The sequence below is a fragment of the Trichomycterus rosablanca genome, chromosome 5, assembly GCF_030014385.1.
Source record: "Trichomycterus rosablanca isolate fTriRos1 chromosome 5, fTriRos1.hap1, whole genome shotgun sequence".
NCBI classification, from domain to species: Eukaryota; Metazoa; Chordata; class Actinopteri; order Siluriformes; family Trichomycteridae; genus Trichomycterus; species Trichomycterus rosablanca.
Window position 1 is genome coordinate 10,489,230 of NC_085992.1, and position 25,357 is coordinate 10,514,586.

General features: G+C 38.5%; 2 protein-coding genes across 2 annotated transcripts; one reads left to right on the forward strand and one right to left on the reverse strand.

Moving 5' to 3' along the window:
- The first annotated feature begins 8,372 nt into the window (after positions 1-8,372).
- On the forward strand, positions 8,373-13,398 carry LOC134314877 (histone-lysine N-methyltransferase PRDM9-like). Its single transcript, XM_062995673.1, has 7 exons — positions 8,373-8,447; positions 8,889-9,006; positions 9,093-9,212; positions 9,697-9,968; positions 10,771-10,838; positions 11,269-11,459; positions 11,880-13,398. The coding sequence occupies exons 2-7, from the start codon at positions 8,907-8,909 to the stop codon at positions 12,908-12,910; spliced, it is 1,782 nt and encodes a 593-aa protein (XP_062851743.1). The 5' UTR covers positions 8,373-8,447; positions 8,889-8,906; the 3' UTR covers positions 12,911-13,398.
- Positions 13,399-15,675: 2,277 nt separating this feature from the next.
- l2hgdh (L-2-hydroxyglutarate dehydrogenase) lies at positions 15,676-25,210 on the reverse strand. Its single transcript, XM_062994877.1, has 10 exons — positions 25,069-25,210; positions 21,534-21,649; positions 21,290-21,441; positions 19,260-19,391; positions 18,493-18,655; positions 18,317-18,351; positions 18,063-18,230; positions 17,447-17,604; positions 16,825-16,956; positions 15,676-16,021 (listed from the first exon to the last, which is right to left on the reverse strand). Exons 1-10 carry the CDS (start codon positions 25,167-25,169, stop codon positions 15,826-15,828), a joined length of 1,353 nt encoding a protein of 450 aa, XP_062850947.1. The 5' UTR covers positions 25,170-25,210; the 3' UTR covers positions 15,676-15,825.
- Positions 25,211-25,357: the final 147 nt, after the last annotated feature.

The window sequence follows — 25,357 nt, forward strand, 5'->3', positions numbered from 1 at the left end:
CTTTAGCATTAGCGGCGCCTCTGTGAATCTCAGCGGCTGATCGTGTCTCGAGCTGTCATCTCTCTCTCTCCTACACGAGCGCGCGCACAGTCGCTTACCCGCTCCGGTACAGCAATAATCCGGTTTAGATTAGAATCCAGTGTGATTTAATCCGTGTGAACACAACTGAAGATCCAGAAACGGATCGGCGCATTGTTGTTTGTTGTTTCTGATCGTTGTTTATTTGTTGTTTGTTTTCCCCGCGCGAGTCCTCCAGCTGTGTCTCGTGCTCCAACGCTCCGCTGTCGAGACACGAGCGCGCGCTTCCCGCAGATGACGCGGAGGAGGTGCAGAGTTTCCTCACACAATAACAACAATAACATAAACACAGTGGTGTGAAAAAGTATGTGCACCCTTTCTGATTACATCTGTTATTGCACACTGGTAATATTGAATCAAAGTTTTTAAACTCCAGTCCTGAAGGCCAATTGGAAAAGTTCTGACTGGGAACCCAGTAGAGATGCTGTGATTTAGTGGGACCTGAAAGTAGCAGGTAAGGATCTCTGTAAAAAAAGAGTGGAACTAAAATTCCTCCACGGTGATGTGAAACATTTAAACCATTTCATAGAAAGTGTTTAGATGCAGTCAGGAATGATAAAGGTGCTGTAAGTAGGTATTAAATAAAACAAAATGTTTCAGTATGGAAGTGTCTGATACTTTCACTTTTATTTTTTCGTCTGATTTACTTTCACTTATTCACTCTTTTATTTTGTTCCACATAACATTAGGTTTACAGTTGCAGTAAAAATGTTGTGAAAGAAAACTGTTGCAAGAAAAAAAATTGCTGGATTTCTGATTTACTTAATGAGAATTAACCGTTTTACTTTTAAGTTTTTTAAACTAGCAGAGAACAGAAGAAATTTGACAGTACTCTGTGAATCAGTACAGAAACCACGCTTATCAGAGAATAAATGTTCCAACAGCGTCATCATCTGGACATTACTATCAAACACTTGCATAGACCTTAACGGCACCGTCTGAGTTGATCCTTAACTAATATTAATTACCTAATCTGGATTGAATAATCCAGATTAAATAATCTTGTTGCTCTTTATTTGATGAGATTTTACACACTAGAGTAATTTGTTTGATAAAACAAATACTCCCCACCCGCTGCTACTCCCCTTGTCTGCAAAAGCTCTTTACTACACTCTAAAATATAAAACATTGGGTCAACAAAAAAAATTAAGGCAACGTTTTGCATTAGTCTTTTTGAGTTATGCCAATTGCTCTTAGAATTACGTTAATCCAACACAATATTTTAAATTACACAAACTTAATAACTGTCAACATGAACAGATATTTTTAAGTTGATGTTATTTAAAAATGCTTTTTACTGAATTATGAAAAGCTAATCTACCAAACCTATAATATTGTGTTGGATTAACGTAATTCTACGAGCAGTTGGCATAACTCAAAAAGACAAAAATATTATATACAGAATTTGTTTACAAGGTACAAGACAATAACAGAACAGGACAGTGCAAGGACTAATACATGGTCATACACATGAACATAAGGTGAACAGTAACTAGGCTAAAGCTATGCTAATCTAATGCTAAACGTAGAACAGAACCCTAAACTACTCTATCCCCTAAACTACCAGAAACGTGAATGCAAACCTCCATGTTAACAACTACGCTAAGCCAACCTTGAACATGGACTACGACTAAAAACAAATACATTGACAAGGACGATTAGACTAGAGCAAGATATCACAAAAAGAGGAACCAAGAAAAGACAACAATATCATATCACATTTACACAATTTCAGATTTATATTCACAGATACACATTCAAAAGCCATGCTACAAACAAAGGGACTTATATACACTAATTACTAATGAAGACATAAGGAGCAGCTGCATGGGGGAGACTGACACAAGGACGAATCAGGAAGAGTAGGTGGACATGAGGGGGTGTATACACAAAACAAACCCAGTGGGACCATGTGCTGTAGAGATGGGCATGTTATGTAGTAAAGATGGTACCACAGTCTTGAAATAAGTGTGATTAACTTCCAATTTGGTGAAATGAAAAATTAAGATTGTAGAAATCACATGATGAGTGAAGCTTGGAGACTCAGTGATCATTGGCTTCTTGTTGCAGGATTATGAACTGTCTCAAGACAGATGATTTTTCTTTATTTTGTTTGAGGCCTGTTTTTGCTTATGGGTTGCCTCTTTCTTAGTAGATTAAGCAGGAACAAACATGCATCTTTATAGCACTAATAGTGTTTGATAGTGGCATTGTAGTCCCTTTCTCCTGTACAGTGGTTGGGGGTTGAGTACCAATCTCTGAATCCGCAGCAGATTGTGTAACAGATGTGGGAGGAACTCTCAGAGATCTTCACTAATAAAGTCTTGATTTATATATTTGAATTCTTAGCAGGTGAAAAAAAACTGTAAATAGATATGAATAACAGCACACAGTGACCAAAATCAAATGAATCTTTCTAGATAGTTTTCCCAAAGAAAATATCCTTTAAAGTAAAAGTGAAACTACACTTTGAAATAAGATTCACCATATTTGTTTTGCAAATACATTTGTTTTGCAAATAAGTTCAGTCTTGACTCACACCATGTGTTTGTACCAGATAAAATTTCTCTTGGTGATAAATTTCCATTGCTAAAATCTAGAATTAGAACTTGGAAATGCAATTAAAAGAATTATTAAACCATGCTGAGGTCATTTTTATTTAAACACTTTTAACACTCAGACATTTAAACAGGGGGAAATAAAGAAAAAATGAAATGAAAAAACTACACAAGGCTGAGAGCAGTTTTAAGTATGTTTAACCAATACTGACTTACAAACAAGAACATTACAGTAAAAAGAGTAGTGTTCTACTTAAAATGGTGTTTTACATAACAAAAATGTTAAACTAATGCAAACACAGAAGTTCAAAACACATTTTAACTGCTGGTTTTATATTTTCATGAATACAACCAGCAGAGCAATAAGTCCATAACAGATGGTATCCTAAAACCTGATCTACTGTATTTGATGCAAATAGAGAGATTAGCTTGTTTGCTAGCTTTACAATGAAAGCATGTTAACTTTATTGCTTTTTAAAAAGAATAATGCTTACATTTTCTAAATTGATAGTCAGCATAAATGTAAACTGAGTATTAAATTCATGCACACAAACAAAAGAACAATATGTTCATTAATGAGTGGATCTGATACCTGAGAATCGGCTGCAATTTTCCACCTGCATAAAAAAACAACCTACATCACAACCCATGTTTTGTTCTCTTTTATTTACAGTTCCTCTCGTTTCAGAGTCCTCAGAGTTCTAGATGAGCTAGTACTTCAATCTTTTTAATCTTAAAAGTTTCTCCTTTATTATTAATAAAACAATGCTACTTTTGTTCTATACTTCAAGACTTGTTGTAAATCTAAACTGTTGTACCTGCAGAAACAATCAGAAATGACGTGTAATAATAAGATTTTACCATAAACAAGTGACAATAAACCATTAACATGTACTACTAGAGACGAGAGAAAATATGCAGTTATATAGAAATAACAATGCAGCCTTTATTCTACTTATTTATTTATTCATTTATTTATTTATTTTATTTTTATTATTACAAAAACATGGATATTAATCACTAACTGCAACAACTGCAGAACACATTTACATTTTTGGCATTTGGCAGATGCTCTTATCCAGAGTGACTAACAAAAGTGCTTCCATGGTAAACATTACCTTACTATAAAACACATGGAATTAAAAACAACATGAAGAAGAGATTACAGTAGGGAACAGATCAGCAAGGTAAAAGAATAAACAACTCTTTACCATGTTTGCTGAGTGTTTAATAACTGACTTCAATGAATATTAGGAGTAATACAATTTAATACAATAATATTTAGCTATCAATAAGCAATGGTTGACAGACTTTTCACTGGATTATATCTGTGAAATGTAAAAAAATGTATTTGGATGTATGGGTGTATGGATTTGTTTGTCAGAAGGAATTCCTTTCAGTTGCTTTTCAATTAATATTGTAAAAAAAAAATGCTCTACCAAATGAAGAAAGAAGAGATAATATTTACAGCATTACAGAATATTTGTTCTTCAGTACTGTTTCCAGTGGCCTTAAAGTCGAAATCAGTAGATTTTTTTTTTTTTTTTGGCATATTGATGGTACAGTGGTAGTGAGTTGTTTAGAAGAATTTTAGACAAATGACGGAGGAAGAAACAAGGATGCACTTCTATACAGATGAGATTTAAAAGCTACAAATGATTTGATTTGTTTTAGTTTGGATGCAACCTGTGATTTGACACAACCCATTTGTAACAGGAACTTTGTAAATATTGGAGCAGAAGAATGGGTGCTGATTTTTTGCCAGTTTGCCAGATGATTTCCTCGACAATTTAGATCTGGCTCTTTAAAAGAAAATGAAAAAAAGATTAAATTAAGATGGTTCAAAATATATCGTGATTAAAGAGAGTATTAATATAACATTGTAAATAAGAAAAAACACTGACATATTCCTTTTAGAAAACTGTAAATAATGGACAGCAATAAAAAAAATATTAGTAATATTCAGCCCAGTAGGAACTTCACCTGTCTAGCACTGTTTTCTCCAGTCTGTATATTTCTAATCATACACACCACACATTTCAGGATGTTATATATGTCTTTGTTGGAACTGTGTTTGTATTCTGGTTGTATTTCAGAGAGATTTTAGATTGTTGCCATTTAATCTTGTCATAAAATTTAAACTGCAAATTTCCAACCACTAAACATGCTTTACCTGTTTCTCATGATTTGAACATTTTTCAAACAATTTCAATGCTTTCTTATCAGACATGAAACCAAATATTAAATATTTAAGAACATGTTTTTTAACATTTTGGCAGATGTTGTCATTCACAATGTTGTAAAGAAAAATTCGAAAATGATACAGCAGTGTCAGAAAATGACAAACTAATATCAGACCTATCTGAACATAATGTAATAACACAGCACCTCACCACTTCCCTCAAAAGAACACCAAAATCAGATCTACATCGTACAGTAGCATAATGTAAAGTGTTTATTCATAACATTCAATCTTACCTGAAAGCTTCAGTGCTTAAATAACCACGTCTTCTTAACTTTATATACATTTCTTTGTATTTGTTTGGTGTAGTAAGTCTCAGTACATGTTCCAAGCCCAGATAAAATAAGGAGGGCTGTGTCAGGAAAGACATCAAGTGTAAAAACTTTAGGTGTGCAGACTGGAATCATCCGTTGTGGTGACACCTAAATACGGGAGCAGAGGAAAAATAAATAAATACATAAATAAGTAAATTAATACATTCTTTAGAATCTAAAGAATGTATTAATTTACTTATTTATGTATTTATGTATGTACTGAGCTGTAGGAGTATCTAAAGTTTAGATATTCCTACAGCTCAGTGAAGTGAGCTAAACAGAGAATAAAGTAAAAACTGAACTGATGTTCAAATCAAACGGGTTTACTAATTTAACTAAGAGTTTAAATCACCAACAAGAAACTCACTTCATTTATTACAGAAATAAATTTTAAAGTTCAAAAAGGACTTACTTCTGCTGAAGAAGAAGAACAGGACAGAAGACAGGACTTCCAGTGGTGTGCGTTCTACTTAGCTGGGTGTAAAATGCTTTTGATTATTTGCTGATCTATTTATAACTGCCCAAACCGGTCTAAAACTTGTATTTCATTTATTTACTGTTAACAGCATTTACATTTACCATCATCTCACATAAACACCGGGAAGCAAAAGCAAAAACTGAAAATAGCACAAAAAACTCAGTCTTAAACATGAATTTCAGGTTTGGTCAATTTTTGCATCATGTGGGGAAAAAATAAGAATTTTTTACAGTTGTTTATATGTATTATATATATAAGCAAACAAATAACTTTACTGTGTCTCATAACTGGTTTAACCTTTTGGTTTTGAACAGGATATAGTGACAGTATAATAATATCTTTATGCTGAGAAACAATAAGTTTCCTTGTATTTTGTTTAGATCTTTGTCATAGTAGTTTTTGTAACAAATGATTAGAATATTTAAAGAGTGAATGTTCTTTCTGTTCTCTGAACTATGGTGCTTGAATTTACTGAATCATTGTCAGCTGAGAATATTTCTAAATTAAGAACAGAATTTTGATTTATTTTTTCTTTGTTTAAATTAGAATACATTCCTGTGAGCTTGTGTGACATACTGGTAAGAGCCACTGCTGGTGACTGCAGTGCCTGAGTTCAGGAGGGTTTATATCCTGTACATTTTTCAAAAGGCAGTAAAAAGAATAATCTGTGATTTGTTAATTCTCATTAATCTTAACTGCCAAAAATAGAAAGAAAATATTTTTGAATGATTTCACTGATCATCTTTATTGTATTTTGTGAATATGAACATATTTAGAACACATTTTTAGAAGGTAGAAAAAGTTGGGGCAGGCTCAAAATAAGAGTGAAAAGTTATAGAATATTAAAGTTACATCTTTATTAAAAATTCCACAATAAGCAGGTAAATTGGTAACAGGTGAGGGTATCATGATTAGGTTTAATAGGATTCACCAAAGGCTCAGTCTGTGCAAGCAATGGGTTGTGGCACACCACTTTGTGCCACTTTGAACTTCATGAGAGAATTGTTAATTAGTTCAAAAGAACATTTCTCAACACAAAATTGCTAATAATTTAGGTCTTTTATCATCTATCGTACATAATATTGTAAAAAGATTTAGGGAATCCATAGAAATCTCAATTCTTGTGATGCAAGGTCAGAAATCAATGTTGAGTATATATGAGCTTTAAGCCCTCTGTCAGCATTTGATAAGAAAGTGTCATGCTACTGTGATAAATACAACCATGTTGTTTCAGAAGTACTTCATAAAACTGTTGTTACTTCTATGCAGAAATGCTGCCAACCTCTCTGGACACAAGCTTATCCCAGATATAATAGGTGTATAATATCAATCATATCAAAAGTAATTATATAATAACAATAATTTCCAATGACACTCTGCAATTCAGTTGAAAACCTTCACAGAAGAGTTTAAGCTGATTTAACTACAACTGATGAATTTTGCAAATTGAGTGAGTGAGTGATGCTTTACTGGAACTCAATATTGTTTGTGTAGTGCAGGAATGTTGCTGGGTTGGTTACACCCTGTAGGTGTGAGATGTTTTGATGAGTCAACCTTGTGAGCAAATTTTAAAAACATTTTTAAAAGACCATTTCTTAATGTAATATTGCAAATAATTTAGTCTGTCACCATATACTGTTCATAATATTATAAAATGATTTAGGAAATTTGAGGGATAGTGGAAAGCCAAAAATGTGTGTAAATGTGTGTAACCTTTGATACCCCAGATGGCATTGCCTGAAAAAATGCCATCCTAGATATACCCACATGGGCTGGAAAGCACTTCAGAAAACTATTGTCACTTAACACAGCCCTTGCAAAGCAGAGAGACACATGCTGCCATTGGGACAATGTCTTTTCCTAAGAAGTCTATAATTAGTTCAGAAAGACAATGCCAAGTTTATCAGTAAAAACATTGTATTTTTCTTTCTACTTTTGTCAGTTTAAATCTTCTTCTTCTTCTTTCGGCTTTTTCCCTTTTTCAGGGGTCGCCACAGCGAGTCATCCTCATGATCGTTCATTGATTTGGCACAATTTTTACGCCGGATGCCCTTCCTGACACAACCCTCCCTAATTTATCCGGGCTTGGGACCGGCACTACAATGCACTAGTGCATCTAGCGGCTAGGTATCTATAGGACAGTTCAGTGTTTCCAATTAACCTGGTGGCATGTTTTTTGGACTGTGGGAGGAAACCGGAGTACCCGGAGGAAACCCACGCGGACACGGGGAGAACATGCAAACTCCGCACAGAAAGGACCCGGACCACCCCACCTGGGGATTGAACCCAGGACCTTCTTGTTGTGAGGCGACAGTGCTACTCACTAAGCCACCGTGCCGCCCACTTTTGTCAGTTTAAATATTCAAGATATTTAACAAATGTGCAGATATTAACATGTGACTAAAAGCAAATGGCAATGAAATAACACACAGAATAACGTTAAAGAACAGGTGATTTGCTGTACAGAAAGTTGACTCATTTTAAACATCTAAATCCGTGATGTGCACCTTGCAGTTGCACCTAACCAAACCCTGCACGATACCTTCGCCTCCTCTTTTATACAGCAGGTGTCGCTGTTACACCGTAAAGTTACAAACCTTCGAAGAAGAAAATAGCATCTCAGCTAATTTGATCAGCTAAAATACTCCTTTATATACGCTTTGTTTATTCATTAGAAGTTATGTATTACCAGGAAATATGATTGTGTTTTAAATGCAAAAGATGATAATTGTAACATTTTTAAGATTTAAGGGGGTTTAACTCTGTTCCGCTTTAAGGTAAGTTACACTGAATCCGCTATTTGCGTTGCTAACAGTAAACGTCCCAAATACACGCAGACACCCTGCATAGTGCATTAAATAGGGAAGATAGTACAATAGTGTGCTCACTATGTAGTGCACTATATACGGACAGTAGAGAGAATCTGGATTAGTCCAGTATAGCGTCCACTGGAAAATCTTCCAATTAAACTCTCTCTTTCTCTGTCAATTTATTTATCAGTGTATTTACATTTATTGGCATTTTATTGTAGCTGAAATGCCGAGTCTCAGCTCTCAGTCTGAACGTTCCCACTTTCCAAAGCCACACCAACGATAAGTTTGGGTGTAACCAGACTTGAGGTGTAACTGAGAAGCTTTTTCATGTAGTGATGATGATTTAATAATTTGCTGGTGCACATCCTCCACTTATAATCTCTATTATTGTTATGTATTTATTAGCTTTGTAAAGGCGTAAAGATGGAGGACTGCACCACCTCAGATGAAGGTGCATCAGGTTCACTGGGACACCCAGTCACCCTTGTGGACCAAAAGGATGGAGGTTTTCAGACAAACCTCAGTAAGTCTGGTTGACAGGTAGAACTTCAGTATGAATGTGGTGTGGTTTTGGACAATGTGGCTGATTTTTGTTAATGTGGACACCAGGTGACGCTGTGAAGGAGGAGCAAGTGGAGTTGAGTGGCTCCTATCATGGAGACGACCTCCTCACCAGTCTGAAAATTATCTGTGTTAAAGAAGAAGAACCTGAAGATGACGAGAACCTCTGTAAGATATATTCCTGGGATTACAGAAAATGCACAGGGATGATTTTACTTGCAGAAACACACCATTTTTTTACTGATTCCGCAACTAGCCAGTTACTGTGTGCAGCATCAGAGAGGAGATTTACCACCTTCCTTCGCTCAGATATGACTGATTGTGTTTGTTGCTGCTCAGCTTTTCAGCATAACTGGGTTTAATAAGCTCCTGGTCTGTAGCAGTTCCCGGGGTGCCGTTCCTTTTCACATGGGTTGATTTGGGGTTGGACAACTTTAAACCTTCATAAATTAGATTTTGTGTTTAATATTGTGTAGAATAAGAAAACATTCAGTAGAGCACATTATTTTTTCATAGTGCCATGCGACACGTCATAGTGTTTTCCTCTAGGTTTTGCCTGTCTGTACAATAAAGACCTCTGTGTTTCAGATTTTAGGGTAAAACCATCTTCAGTGGACATAGCCAACTCACTGGTTGTTTTTTCTCCTTCCAGACTGTGAGGAATGCAGGTCATTCTTCATCAACAGTTGTGAGGTTCACGGTCCTCCTCTCTTTATCCCTGATACCGCTGTACCCACAGGGGTGTCTAACCGACCCATACTAACCCTTCCGCCTGGGCTAGAGGTTCGGGAGTCGGGCATTCCTGAAGCCGGTCTGGGTGTGTTTAATAGCGGGGAGAGTGTTCCAGTTGGTGCTCACTTTGGACCCTACCAGGGAGAGCTGGTAGATCTGGAGGAAGCCATGAACAGCGAGTACTCCTGGGTGGTGAGTTCAGGGCTTTGAAATTTTTTTAAAATCTATTCTAAAGAATACAATTGTTTATGTGTGTTGGGGGTTGGGGCTAAATATTATTGATCATCCAAAGAATTTCTAAACAACTGGTGGCATTCAACATAAAGCCAGACCTTTCTAATAATAATAATAATTATTATTGTAATTATAATAATAATAATCATATAAGAAAAATAATAATGCAAACCCCATTTCCGGAAAAGTTAAGACACTTTCTAAAAATGCAATAAAAACTAAAGCCTTATTTGTTTATTTGTTAATTCACTTGAATTAATTGTGGCTATGTCCATCACGTTAGCATGACTGTTCTTAAACAATAACCCCGGAAGGCTCAATAGTCATGCACTTTCAGCACTGGTTTATGCCCTTGGTCTTTACACACCGAGATTTACCCTGACCCCCAGAATCTTTTCTTGATATTATGAACTGTAGCTGGTGAAAGACCGAAATTTTGTGCAGTATTCTGCTAAGAAACATTGTCTTTGTACTGACTAACAATTATTTTATGAAGTTTGGCACAACATGGTAAACCACAACCCATAAGTGGTTGCAAAGACTAAGCACTAAATGAAGTGGATGCTCATTTTCTACTTAAACTTGATGACTAATTGCTAATTGTGGAACCTTGCAGAACAGCATTACTTGTATAACCTGTTCTGCCTCTGTCCCAATTTTTGTCGCAGGTGTCTTTTGTGTTTTATATTTACAAAATACAATTAGGTTTGTCAGTTAAAAACAATAACACAATAAATGTTTTCTTGCATTATTTTTTCAGATCTACAAGAGCGGGCAGGATGAAGTATATATAGATGGCAAGAGAGAGACAAATGCCAACTGGATGAGGTTAAAACCTACTGAACTCCTTACAGTTTTAAGACTGTTGTAACACTTTAGCTGTAGGTTTAATGTGGAAAATGATTTTAAAACTATTTTTGGCAAGAAAGCATCATGTATCTTTTACCTTCAGTGAACTTTACCTAGACTCATAAGAAATGTGTATGTTGTGGCAGCCTTGGAATTTCTTGTTTTGTGATCGAGTGATTGATTGAGATGCTTCTTTGATCACAACAGTCGCATGCTTGCGTTAGTTTGTTTGTGTGTTTTTGTATGAGGCCACTATTCCCTGTATAAACTAGCCCTATTTACATGGGCACTGCAAAGGCCATTTTAAATGACATAGTCCTGTACGATGGTATGTACACCTTTGACCTGTTGTACTTATTTTTGTTCTTTTTCGCATGTCCATGTTTCGTCTGCTCCTAATTTCTGTCAGGTTTGTGAATTGTGCTCGTAATGATGAAGAACAGAACCTGGTGGCATTTCAGTATCGAGGGGGAATTTTCTACCGTTGCTGTCGACCCATCAGAGCAGGACAGGAGCTCTTGGTGTGGTACAGTGAGGACTATGCTAAAGATCTCAGCAGTGTGTTCGACTGTCTCTGGAACAAAAAGTGCTCCTCAAACGGTCAGTTCTGGAAATTGTGTTGTTTAAGATTTTAGGATTAAAGAATGTAATCTATATTATTATTAGTAGTAGTAGTAGTATTATACATACCTAGTATTCACATTTTTGCTTATTATTATTATTATGTATATATTACTATGTATATAGACCTAATACTGTATATGTAAATAGCTGTAGTTATAATTATTATGTTAACTGCAGGTATATAAGTTTACTGATGATTTTGGGTTTTTTGCACAGTGCTACTGTTTGCACTTCTGGTAGCTGCTAACTGCATTTCACCGCCTTGTACTGTCTCAATTTTATCTGTCTGAAATCATTTACAACTAAAATGTTCCTCTTCTATTACCTACAAAATGATTCTTATGATTTGCTATTAACCTTGAATTCTCTTTGTTTTCCTTTCTTTCTTCTCTCCAGGAATGACTGATGACTTGTTGCAGGTCTTTTCTTGGCCTCTGTGTCCAACTTCCCAATTTTTTTTGAACAAGCAGACATGCCTTCAGGAGAGAACTCTGCTACCCTCAACCTACTCCACTAGTGACCAAGTGTCCCCTGGTGCACTGGACATGAACTCCTTTCGTCATCGCTGCACAGAATGCGGGAAAAGTTTTACTCGCAAGAATAATCTCCACCGTCACCTGCGCATTCACTCTGGAGAGAAACCCTACCAGTGCTCACAGTGTGGACAGAGTTTTAGGGAAAGGCGGAATCTCCAGAGCCACCAGAGCATCCACACGGGAGAGAAACCGTTTCAGTGTTCTCAGTGTGGCAAGAGTTTCTCCTACAAGAGTCACCTCCAAGACCATCAGCTCATTCACACCGGGGAGAAGCCGTATCAGTGCTCGCAATGTGGAAAGTGTTTTTCACACCTGAGTAATCTCTTAAAACATCAGAGCATTCACACAGGAGAGAAACCGTACTGCTGCCCTCAGTGTGGAAAGTGTTTTTCCCACCAGGGTAATCTCCAAAAACATCAGCGTGTTCACACAGGGGAGAAGCCCTACCAGTGCTCGGAGTGTGGAAAAAGCTTTACACGCTACGATTCTCTCCTACAGCACCAGCGCATTCACACCGGTGAAAAACCTTACCAGTGCTCACACTGCGGAAAGACCTTCACTCAGCAGAATACTCTTCAACAACACGAGCGCATTCACACCGGAGAGAAACCGTATCAGTGCCTGCTCTGTGGAAAGAGATTTACTCACCAGAGTACTCTTGGAAAACACCAACTGGTTCACACTGGAGAGAAACCGCACCAGTGCTCACAGTGTAAGAAGAGTTTTAGTCGACAGAGTCATCTCCAGATGCACCAGCGCATTCACACTAGAGAGAGCAATAATGCTAACAATATGGAAAAGGCTTCAATCAACCAAGAACTTCAAAGTGATATGAGTGCGCCAACACAGCCATTAGCTCAAAGTCTTGTAGAGCCAGACCTAACCAGGTAATCTTTAACCTGGTTATTTCAGGGGAAAGTCTTTGTGAAAGTTGGCTATAAACAGCACAGCTATGACTACAGACTTTCTAAAACCCATTCCTGTTTAACACTAAAAAAGGAATCATAACACGATAGAGGTCTAACATGCTAACACACTATTGCTGAGAACTCGAACTCAGACATAATTGGCTGTGTCTGAAGGAGGGTAGGTCAGAGGGATTCCTTATAATTGCTGCAATTTCAGCCTCTGCTGTCTGGTTGAGGTGCTGCACATAGATGGTGAATAATGGAGAGCAGTGTGTGATTCTCCGTACGCGATACTGATTCCTGTGTGAACCCGTCTTGTGCACATGTGTCTGGTGTATGTTAGGTACAGTCCTGCTTAGTCAGTGTCTGCAACCATAAAGGAGATACAGCTGGGGAATTGTTTGCAACTAGATAGGGAGAAAAAAGGCAAAAATGCATAAATATTTGCATAAACATCTGCTTACCATTTGATTCTGTACTTTCTGAGATGTTTTAGGCACTTCTGTACTTTTTGCACCGTTTGGCTGCAGCGCACCTTTTAGCACACAAATTTCTTCCAACACTACAAGAACTGCACACTACATATCTCACAACAGATCATATAGATTTTATGACTCCCCACTCCCCACTTCACACATATCTGACACATCATGTAATCCTTTATTCATGGTTAGAACAGGTGGACATTGTTTACACAGCACATACTAGTGATTTTCTGCTCTGTCTTGAACTACATCCTATGTGTCAAATAGTGTGTAACTGTAGCAGTAATAGTGCACTAATCAGACATGCTATTTATTTTGGGTTTTTAAAATTCATACTTAGCTTGTTTTTAAGCCTGAGTGAGATTAAACACTACCGCTGAGATACTGGGTTTGAATAACAACAGTGCTAGCGGCTGATCAGGCATCTGCACAGATGTGAATGGGTAGTTGTTTGCAGGTGCTCTTGTCAGAGCACTCTCTGTAGTTGTCCCAAGCCCTGGTAAATAGGAAGGTTGTGTCACTTACACCATCTGGTGTAAAAACTGTGCTAAGTCAAGTATCCAGATTAGGATGATCCGCTGTGGCAACACCTAAATACGGGAGTATGTTCTAACAAGACCTCATTCCCACTCAGTTCTAAGCCAGAGTTTCTCCAGTTTTTCTGGAGTCTAGCCCCACGACTCTTGGTGGCAGTGTTGACTCGGCGGGTAAAGTACTGGACTAGTAATCAAATGGTTGCCGGTTTAAGCCCCACCACTGCGAAGTTGCCACTGTTGGACCCCTGAGCAAGAACCTTAACCCTCAATTGCCCATATTGTATTCAGTCGTAATTGTAAGTCGCTTTGGATAAAAGCGTCCGCTAAATGCTGCAAATGTAAATGTTAAAGAGAAAAAATTTAATGAATTTATAAAATGACTAAAGTTTAAAAGAAGGTCCATGCCTGAAACTCCATCGACTTCTTTCTCCCACACTTACAACAAAGTACCTGACCACCTTCCCAGGAGCTCCTTAGTCTTGAACCACTTCTGCACCAAGCATTTATTCACAAGTTGAGCATGACAAATGTTACCTTACCATGACTCATCAGACACATCAGAAGGCTGCTGGTTGTCTGAAAAGAAAAAGAGGAGAGGCTTGGGGGCTGGAGAGGCTCTCATTCTTTCAGTGACATACAATCAAGGCTCAGCATTGCTATGCTAGGGTTTTGTCAGAAAGCAGGTGACTGCCTGCAAGACATCATTTAAGACTAATGGAAAATAGACTTGGACTTTATTTAATTTCTGAACTTGAAAAAAACAAATATGAACCACAATAAAAGAGGAAAACCAGGCCATAAAGGGTGCTAAGTGGTTTGTAAGCATGACAGTGTTTAATTGTTCAGATATGCAGGTACGTATGTCAAATATCAAGGTGTCCAAAACTTGAAATAACTGAATAATAATTATGTACATTTGTACTCAGATGCCATAATAAAAGGACATCTGTTCTTTATAATGCAGTGAGGTCTATAAATATGGTCAAGATTGTTTACAGATCAAATCACACCAAGTTTGGAATTTGGATAAGGGTGCATTTCATAGTCAAAATACTCAAAATGAAACCCCAGAGCTGAAATGACTTCAAAGCTTTGTCATGTTGTTTCCATTATAAATACATTGTGGAAATTCATTTAGTCTGCAAAGAGGATGGTGGAGAAGCCTTCTAAAAAGATGTGGCTGGATGTAAAGCACAGCTAAGCAGTATAGAGTGGAAAAAGATACTCCTGCTGCACCAACCAGCTTTTGGTGTCATACAGGCATCATGCTTCCTCCGCCACACTTCCCATTTTAATTTACTGTTGGTGTGCATTTTTTTTTTCTTTCAAACATCTTTATTGTTATGTGATTTTTTCCAAAAAGTTCTTATTGCAAAACACACTTAGAAGTGTTGCATGAGAGTGAACACACTAACAGAGATGTTTGTTCTAGAGGTGGCTGACCCTTTTTTTGCACCTATTATGGCATTGTGCTCCTGCTGTGATCTTTACATGGCATTTCTCCTGGAAAAGGTGAGCAGTGACATTACTGGATGTTCCTAAATAATTGTGTTTCATGCTTCAATTGGTCCAAAACTTGCAACTGTTGGTTCAGCATTGTTGACAGCTAGATAGCTTTCTTGACTTTACCTTTGGGATTAATAAAGTGATCTATCTATCTATCTAGATACTGATTAAGCTTACGCTAGTAAGCATCTTCAAAATTAAACAATGCAAACCAGACAGAATTAGCAAAAAGCAAACTTTATTAAAAACTTACATTCAAATCATTTATAATGAATTACTAGTTTATCAGGTGTGTAAACACTCTGTGCGACATTTCATGAACTGATCTCTTATCCACTGATTCCCATGTCATCACAAGTCAGTGGGCATGTCTATAAAGAAAACCGGGCCTCCAGTTCATCAGCGACGGCCTTGCCAATAGCAAGGGATGAGGTTGCTGCGGGAGATGGCGCATTTCGGACATGAAGCACTCGGCTGCCCAGCTCTCCGACTCCACCGTCGAACACGAAGTCGTCCACCAGGTTACCATCATGATCCAGAGCCTGAGCGCGCACCCCTGAAGGACCCCTACAAACACACACACACACACACACATTTTTGAACATGCAGATAAGACAAGGACTAACAATGTACCTCAACTCCTTCCTTAAATTTTATACCCTCCTGAGTGCAACAATAGTTTTTTTCACCCAGGGATGGTGGATTAGAGGTCGAATGATGCTGTAGCCATGCATGGCTGGATGCTGATATGCTGTGCTGCCTGGGTCTGATGGACAGCAGGTGTACATACGAGGGTGGTAAGCACCACCTACAGGTGTGTTTATCAAAAATCATATAGCACAAAACTGTTTCCCTCTTCTACCAAAAAGGTTTAGAAATTAGCCCTGTCTTATCACTGCAACCGTAAGATCAGTTTAAATAACCTGCACATAAGAATCAGGTAAGATAATAAAACATAGAAGAGTCTTTGACTCAATCCTGTTTATCAACACCCTCTATTGGAACATCTTTTGGAAGTAAATCCTGTAAAGCCTCATATGTATTTGTTACTTGATTTCCACCGGTGTTGCGGGTTGAGAACATCATTTGACTTCCTTTAAATATTAACCAGATGTTCTACATCTGGGTGGTTTTTAGTTGACTCACTATGTATTGTTTTCCAATGCTCAGGAGTCCAAAAATTAGTTATAATACAGAAGCTAATGTACAGTTTTTATTATATTTGTAGTGTCCCCTAATAAGACACTAAATTATATATTGATGTTCCTTCAGTTTAATGACCCACTATTTGCTCTTATTGGAATTCTGTTAGTTGCTTCATGTTGCTTGAAGTCTGACATATGAAAGAGTACGTGTGAATGCGTGCGTACTTGACCACGTCGCTCAGTTGGAGTTCAGGTACATACTTCTGCAGCATTTTCACCTGAGCACTGATGAACACTCCTCTGTACATCTCACCTACACCGTACACCAGGTTCTTCATCACCAGCTTCTGTAAACCTCTACACACAAACAATAGATGTTTACAGCCTTGCAAAACAAAAAAACCCTGAAATCAAATATTTTCTTATATGCAGTATATAACATTTATAGCCATTCAGCAGAAATCAATATTTTTGTTCTGGCTCAGTGTGCTTAATTTAGCTTCCAGTTTTATTTTTACATCAGGACCTGATCAGATTGCTAGTACCTGCTGCTGAGAAGCTACAAAAAGACATAATGCTACCACCAACATATTTTAGAGCATGTATGAATTTACCAGCCTTGTCAGTTTTCCACTTCACATAGCACTTAAATTTAAATCGTCCACTAAACAGTCTTGTTTTGCAAATCCTTTAAGCTTCCTCAGAAAGGTGATATTGGTGCAACACTGATTTCATCTTTTAGTTGGCTGGATAAGTTTAGAGAGTTGGTCAATAATGAAAGAATTAAAATTAGGCAAAGACTAGAACCTTGCTGTAGAACCTAGCATGTGTGTGTGTGTGTTCGTACCGAAAAGAAAGGGCGTCGACGAGATCACGTGTGTTGAAATCGGATAGATTGTATCCCTCCCGTTTAAATGCCAATACAGCGTTAGGTCCAAGCCATATACTTCCATCCATTCTGGGGGTAAAGTGAACGCCAAGGAAGGGGAACCGGGGATCAGGTACCTACACACACATTCATGATTTTATACTGGTGTGCAAACCATTTTGATGGACAAAAAATATCATTTTTATATCGTTATATCATGTTGCTGTAACAGAAGTGCTATAAATATGGTAATAAATTGAGAAATTTGTTAATGTTTTTTGGGCATCCTTTTTTGGGCAGCGGTGCAACAGAAACATGTTCACATAACAGCCCTGCAGATCACAAGTCCAAGCTCCAAAGATGCCATAAGCTGCCAGTGACTGGGAGCTCATTTGATTTGTGGAATTATTATGAATCAAATTAAAGCACCCCTTTTAAAACTCAGGACCCAAAGCTATCCACTGGCCTTATTAATTTATATATTATAATTTATGTATATTAATTTACTTTATTACTGGTATAAATTTACAAAGTCTGTTATTAATCAATGAGCAGTCCATTTTGAAAACATGCCCTAAGGTCTGATGATACTCACGGGGTAGATGTTGCCTTTGATGAGATAACGTTTTTCTGGTTTGAGTACTAAATAATCTCCTCTGAAAGGAACGATACGCGGCTCAGAGCTGCAACCGGAGATCTCCGACAAACGATCTGAATAAAGACCTGCACACGTCAAGACATACCGACTTCGTACTTCCTCTCCCTGCACACACACACACACACACATTTAAAATTATTGTATCATTATAAACCTGCATTAATCACACACATCACACACTCTTTAATCACCTGTGAGTTTCGGATGATGATCGGGTATTTCAGTCCTGAAAACAGATTAAACAACCAAAATTACATCCCATAATGGTTCAGCAATGCTGTGTAATGTTCACATATCACTGTATAATTTATTATAAGGTGTGTAAATGTATTATTTTGTATTTCTGTAGAAATGAAGAGTGCTTTACCCTCTGAGCTTTCCGCTGGACTGTCTGTTACCATTTTGATGTCAGAAACCTCAAATTTAGTTTTCACAGCACCTCCGGACTGCTGGAAATCTTTTCCATATGATAATGCCACCAAACGCCAATCCACAATCCCAGTGTGGGGTGAGTCTAGTGCCATGATACCCTATACACAGAAAACAAATAAGTTTATGGCTACCTTCGTTTTCTTACCACAGCGGATCATTCTGGTTTACATGTGTGATGTGGGACAGTTTTTACTCCGAATGCCCTTACTGAAACAACACCCTTATTTTATCCAGGCCTGGGACCAGCACTGAGAACACACTGGCGAGTGCACCTTCTAATGGCTGTTCAGCCATCCACAACCCAGCCTGCATAGTTATGTCTGCAAAGACGCCTGACTGGCCAATAGCACTGATGAGATTCAAACCCCAGATCTTAGTGATAGTGGACTAGCATAACTCACAGCTGTGCCACTCGAGTGCCAGGGTTACCCAAACATTGATTCCCTGATTAACTTAGTGGTCCCATGTATCATGGTCACTGGACCCCCCCAATTTACCTCCAAATCTAGTCATTTCCGATTGTGAATCTGTTGCCTAGTGCAAACCCCTGGTCTGATCAAGGAGAGCCCAGCCAAGTCGGCAGGTCTACTGAGAGTTTGTTAAATTTTCTAAAAACTGAACTTGAGTCAACTCCACATACAAACTAGCAAACCGGCCACAAAAAAAAAGAAGTGGACAAGGGTTTACACACACACTACGTACCCTGCAGTAAGGTTCTCTGTCTCGAATCTCTTTGGCATTGATCAGTGTGAGATCCTTTACATTGTTCTTTTGACCACGTTCATACAGAGCCTTCAGACGTGGAACCTCATTACTGTCCACTGCTACAATTAGCTGGAATACACACAAAAACAATCAGTTATAAACTATTATAAATATACTGTAGTTCAAATTGAGGGTCACAAGAGGTCAAGTTGATTTTTGCATTAATTATTATGCAAATCAGAAGAAATTAAATGAATACTAACATAAAGAGCTATGTTTTATTAAGTGAAATTAATATTATGTCTTGTATATACAGTGTATCACAAAAGTGAGTACACCCCTCACATTTCTGCAAATATTTCATTATATCTTTTCATGGGACAACACTATAGAAATGAAACTTGGATATAACTTAGAGTAGTCAGTGTACAACTTGTATAGCAGTGTAGATTTACTGTCTTCTGAAAATAACTCAACACACAGCCATTAATGTCTAAATGGCTGGCAACATAAGTGAGTACACCCCACAGTGAACATGTCCAAATTGTGCCCAAAGTGTCAATATTTTGTGTGACCACCATTATTATCCAGCACTGCCTTAACCCTCCTGGGCATGGAATTCACCAGAGCAGCACAGGTTGCTACTGGAATCCTCTTACACTCCTCCATGATAACATCACGGAGCTGGTGGATGTTAGACACCTTGAACTCCTCCACCTTCCACTTGAGGATGCGCCACAGGTGCTCAATTGGGTTTAGTCCATCACCTTTACCTTCAGCTTCCTCAGCAAGGCAGTTGTCATCTTGGAGGTTGTGTTTGGGGTCGTTATCCTGTTGGAAAACTGCCATGAGGCCCAGTTTTCGAAGGGAGGGGATCATGCTCTGTTTCAGAATGTCACAGTACATGTTGGAATTAATGTTTCCGTCAATGAACTGCAGCTCCCCAGTGCCAGCAACACTCATGCAGCCCAAGACCATGATGCTACCACCACCATGCTTGACTGTAGGCAAGATACAGTTGTCTTGGTACTTCTCACCAGGGCGCCGCCACACATGCTGGACACCATCTGAGCCAAACAAGTTTATCTTGGTCTCGTCAGACCACAGGGCATTCCAGTAATCCATGTTCTTGGACTGCTTGTCTTCAGCAAACTGTTTGCGGGCTTTCTTGTGCGTCAGCTTCCTTCTGGGATGACGACCATGCAGACCAAATTGATGCAGTGTGCGGCGTATGGTCTGAGCACTGACAGGCTGACCTCCCACGTCTTCAACCTCTGCAGCAATGCTGGCAGCACTCATGTGTCTATTTTTTAAAGCCAACCTCTGGATATGACGCCGAACACGTGGACTCAACTTCTTTGGTCGACCCTGGCGAAGCCTGTTCCGAGTGGAACCTGTCCTGGAAAACCGCTGTATGACCTTGGCCACCATGCTGTAGCTCAGTTTCAGGGTGTTAGCAATCTTCTTATAGCCCAGGCCATCTTTGTGGAGAGCAACAATTCTATTTCTCACATCCTCTTTGCCATGAGGTGCCATGTTGAATATCCAGTGGCCAGTATGAGAGAATTGTACCCAAAACACCAAATTTAACAGCCCTGCTCCCCATTTACACCTGGGACCTTGACACCAGGGAGGGACAACGACACATTTGGGCACAATTTGGACATGTTCACTGTGGGGTGTACTCACTTATGTTGCCAGCTATTTAGACATGAATGGCTGTGTGTTGAGTTATTTTCAGAAGACAGTAAATCTACACTGCAATACAAGCTGTACACTGACTACTCTAAGTTATATCCAAGTTTCATTTCTATAGTGTTGTCCCATGAAAAGATATAATGAAATATTTGCAGAAATGTGAGGGGTGTACTCACTTTTGTGATACACTGTATATATATATATATATATATATAAAACATAAAACAAAAATAATATCATTTTAGCATATAAAACAGGATCAAAATAGTAAAAGGACCAGTTTACATGTCTGAGAGGGTTAAAACATCCTGTTCTACAATCATACACACTTTGCCACATTTCTTGTATGGGATGTTCTTCTTGTCGCAGTATTCGTAAGCCAGAGCCGCTCCACTCACACACAGCCGAGCTTTCAGAGAGCCGGGGGTGTAATATACCCCACTGTGGATCACCCCGCTGTTACGGCCCGACTGGTGCAGCGCTACAGAGAAGAACAAACATATTCACTGTTTACAACAATCACTCCACCGAACCTCTCCAAATATACATCCACACCATGTTTCTATTTCTTACCAAGCTCCTTCTCTTTCTCCAGCAGGGTAAAGGTGAGGTTCGGGTGTCTCAGGATGAGCTCTCTGGCTGTAGCCAATCCCACAATTCCACCACCCACCACCGCAACGTCACACACACTGCAAACATGTAAATGTATAAACAATTCAGATGATTCTCAAGTTCTGAGGAACTTACTAAACATCCCCTGAAAGGTTGCTCTTAGTCTAAATGAAAACCATCCTGACTGAGCTAAATGGAATAAAAGGTATCATAAATAAACAACCACTGCAAATATCTATAAATAAATATATTTTATAAAGATAAATAAACATCAGCCTAATATGCTGTCAAAATAGCACTGAACCACCAAGGTATGGATCCATACCTTGATCTTTAAATGAGACCAGTGGTCTCTAGTACAAAAACTTTGCCAGCAGGTTTTCTGTTCAACCAAGTGGTTATGTGAATCGTCCTACAGTACATCCTGGTGTATCTCCTCCCCAGATAAACCACACACATTCCCTTACTGGTCACATGATCTAGAACAGAATCCGTCCATTGCTCTGAAGTCCAGTTATAATTTTCTGTTTTTATGGGATTATGGGTTATAATCTAGTGTTATGACCCTTTTTCTTTTTTCACTTTGATCAGCTGCTTTTGAAAACAATCATTAAGCTTTTGGCAGAACTCGTCTAGCATGTAAACAAAAGATGGGCAAGTTTGTGAGAGTGCTCCAAGCTAAACAAGCAAATGTTTAGGTTTTATTATTTTTGTTCATGGAGCTGGATAGGTTGTAAACCATTTTTTGTGCAGAGGCAATTTTAGAAAATATGTTAAAAACAATGAATGCCGTTACACAGTGAAGAATTTAAAATATATACACTTATAATTCTAATAATTTCACTGTAAAGATGTTTGTTATTTTTGTGATTAGTTTTGTTCATTAAGAAGATACAGACTACAATATTTACCAGTGGCCTTTGGAAGCAAAAGACACGTACATGCCTGACATATTGGGGGGCTTTTTCCTACCTACCAAAGAGGAGCACTGCAGAAAAAGTTTATAACTCATCATGTGACTTTTTCCAACAAGCTGTTTGTGAACCCTAGACCTCAGGTGTACATTAAACATTGTTCTCCGTGTTGGCAGTGTCGTTGCCCGGCACTGGTAGGTGCACACCTTCTTATAGAGCCCCGTGCTTTCATGTAAAATCCGCACAGGTAAAGGGTAGGAGGAGGATAGAGTAACGGGCAAGGTGACACAAAACAAGTGTGCCATTGTGACCATCAAAACATTCACAATACTGAACAGATCCACAGTCTCTTGAGTTTCAGTTACAGGTCAGATTAACTCTGTACTGTTTCCAAAGTCCAACCCAAGAGAAGAGCTGCATGCTAAAAGTACAAACACCACACACGCACATTGACACCACTTATCAAAAACGAGCCATGAATTACAAATTACAAGTTGGAACACATCCCTCTTTAACGTGTCTAAAACACGTTCATGACTTTCTGTTTATTATGAGATTATGGGTTATTATCTAGTTCTATGCCCCTTTTTTCTTTTCACTTTAGTCAGCTGCTTTTGAAAACAATCAACAAGCAGAACTTTTGGCAGAACTGGTTTAGCATGATCTTTAACCCACTTTACCTCGCACAGTTCAACCAAATTTGTCACATTTCCAGCATGGACTTTACTTTTCAGTACTGTTCACATATTATCAATAGGTTTGATGTCAGAACTTTGAAAAGGTCTGTCTGACATTTATCCCAGATTTAAAAACATTCAGTAATCGTCCTTCTGTATTGTTCCATCCATTTCCTCAATCTACCAGTTTCAAATGCAGCAAAATAGCAGCAGATTATAATAATACTACCACCACCATGCTTTACAGTAGATGCAGTGTGAAGTTAAGACAACAAACTTCTTCATTATCCTGGTTAGGGTGCAATGCAGTAACACACCCCAAGCAGGATGCCAATCTATAACATCCCCTTTGGACATAGCATATAAAGTCTCTACACGCCTAACAATTTAATAGCATAACTGGGTATTCGACTCCTGAATCCCAGCGGTAGTGGGCTAGTGTAATTCAACGCTGAGCCACCTGAGCCCTACAACAGACTTCATTAAGTCTTTAATTATCCAATTTTGGCTCCGGGACTATTTGTAGAGCAACCGTTCAGCCTATGGAAATATAAAGCTTGTTTAATGGTGTACAGTGACATCCATTCAAGCTGTGATCTGGCAGCTTTAAAATATTGAGGTATTAGTTTGGATTTATTTCCCTACCTTGACTACAAGTCCACTTATTCATTAACTTTATTTACTTTATTAAGACAGTTGTTTGTACAGAGAAGATCTGGACGAACTTTCCTAGTTTGTTTGTTTATTAGGATTTTAACGTCATGTTTTACACTTTGGTTACATTCATGACAGGAACAGTAGAATACGAATACGAATACGAATACGAATCCTTTATTGTCATTGCACATTGTACTTGTACACTTATACAACGAAATTGAAATACAACCCCCCCCTCTCGGTGCAAGGAAAAAAACAACCACAGCAAACAATAGTACTAGTATATACAAATATAAATATAAAAAAAAGCACTTAAACAAAACCGAAGCAGTTACTCATTACACAAGATTCATCAGTTCAAAAGGTTATATTGAACACAGTCTTGGACAATTTAGTATCTCCAATTAACCTGACTGCATGTTTTTGGACTGTGGGAGGAAACCAGAGCACCCGGAGGAAACCCACGCAGACACGGGGAGAACATGCAAACTCCACACAGAAAGGACCCGGACCGCCCCACCTGGGGATCGAACCCAGGACCTTCTTGCTGTGAGGCGATAGTGCTACCCACCACTTAGCCACCATTTAAATGTAAATGTAAATGCCGCCCGAACTTTCCTAGCAAGCAGTGCTTGTGGCTCAAAGCAATCAGTGCAGTCTACCTAGCCCTATTTATACAGACATGGAGAAGTCTGTAGCTGAGGTTTTAATCACTGATGTGAAATTAGAAGTCAATAATATATCAATATATAAACTTTGTCGTCTAAATAATTAAATGTATTATATATTTTATTTAGTTTATTTTTGTTGCAGCTATTCAGTCACAGAATAAAAATAGTTGCAGAAGAGATTGCAATTCCAGGACGAGTAAATGTCCCTTACAAGACCTGAGATGTACATTAAAGATTGTTCTCTGTGTTGGCAGCATCGTTGCCCGGCACTGGTAGGTGCACACTTTCCCACAGAGGCCCGCGCGTTCCTGTAAAATCCGCACAGGTAACGGGGTGGGGGGAGGAGTAACAGGCGAGGTGATACAAAACAACTGTGCCATTTTCTTCTATGTGCAACCCATAAACGATCGCAGGATGTATCGTATTGATTGATGTGAAGCACTGAGGAATAGCTGAACTGTTTTAGTGTATTGCAGCAGTGCTTACCTGTTTACCTGTCTGACCTGTCCTACCTGTCTGCCCCCTACTGACCCCCTGCTACTTATTAGTTCGGTGGTAATGAGTGTAATAAACTCACTGTTGGTGCTGAAGACGGACTGGAGCTCCTCTTCCAGCTGATTTTGTGATGTTGGTGAATAATCCAGCACTTAGTACTACTTTACTGATTGATCTGTTCATTATGAACGATAATATGAATCACACCGGCACCACTTCGCTTTCATCTACCCCCTTTGATCTACATAGTTACCCCCCTCGCCCAAACATTTTGTCATGGTTCGCACAGGAGCCAATCGCGCACCAGCGTTTCGTGACGTCACGGTCGGAACTCCGTTGTCAAAATAACAGCCCAAGGGTCGTGTTCCATT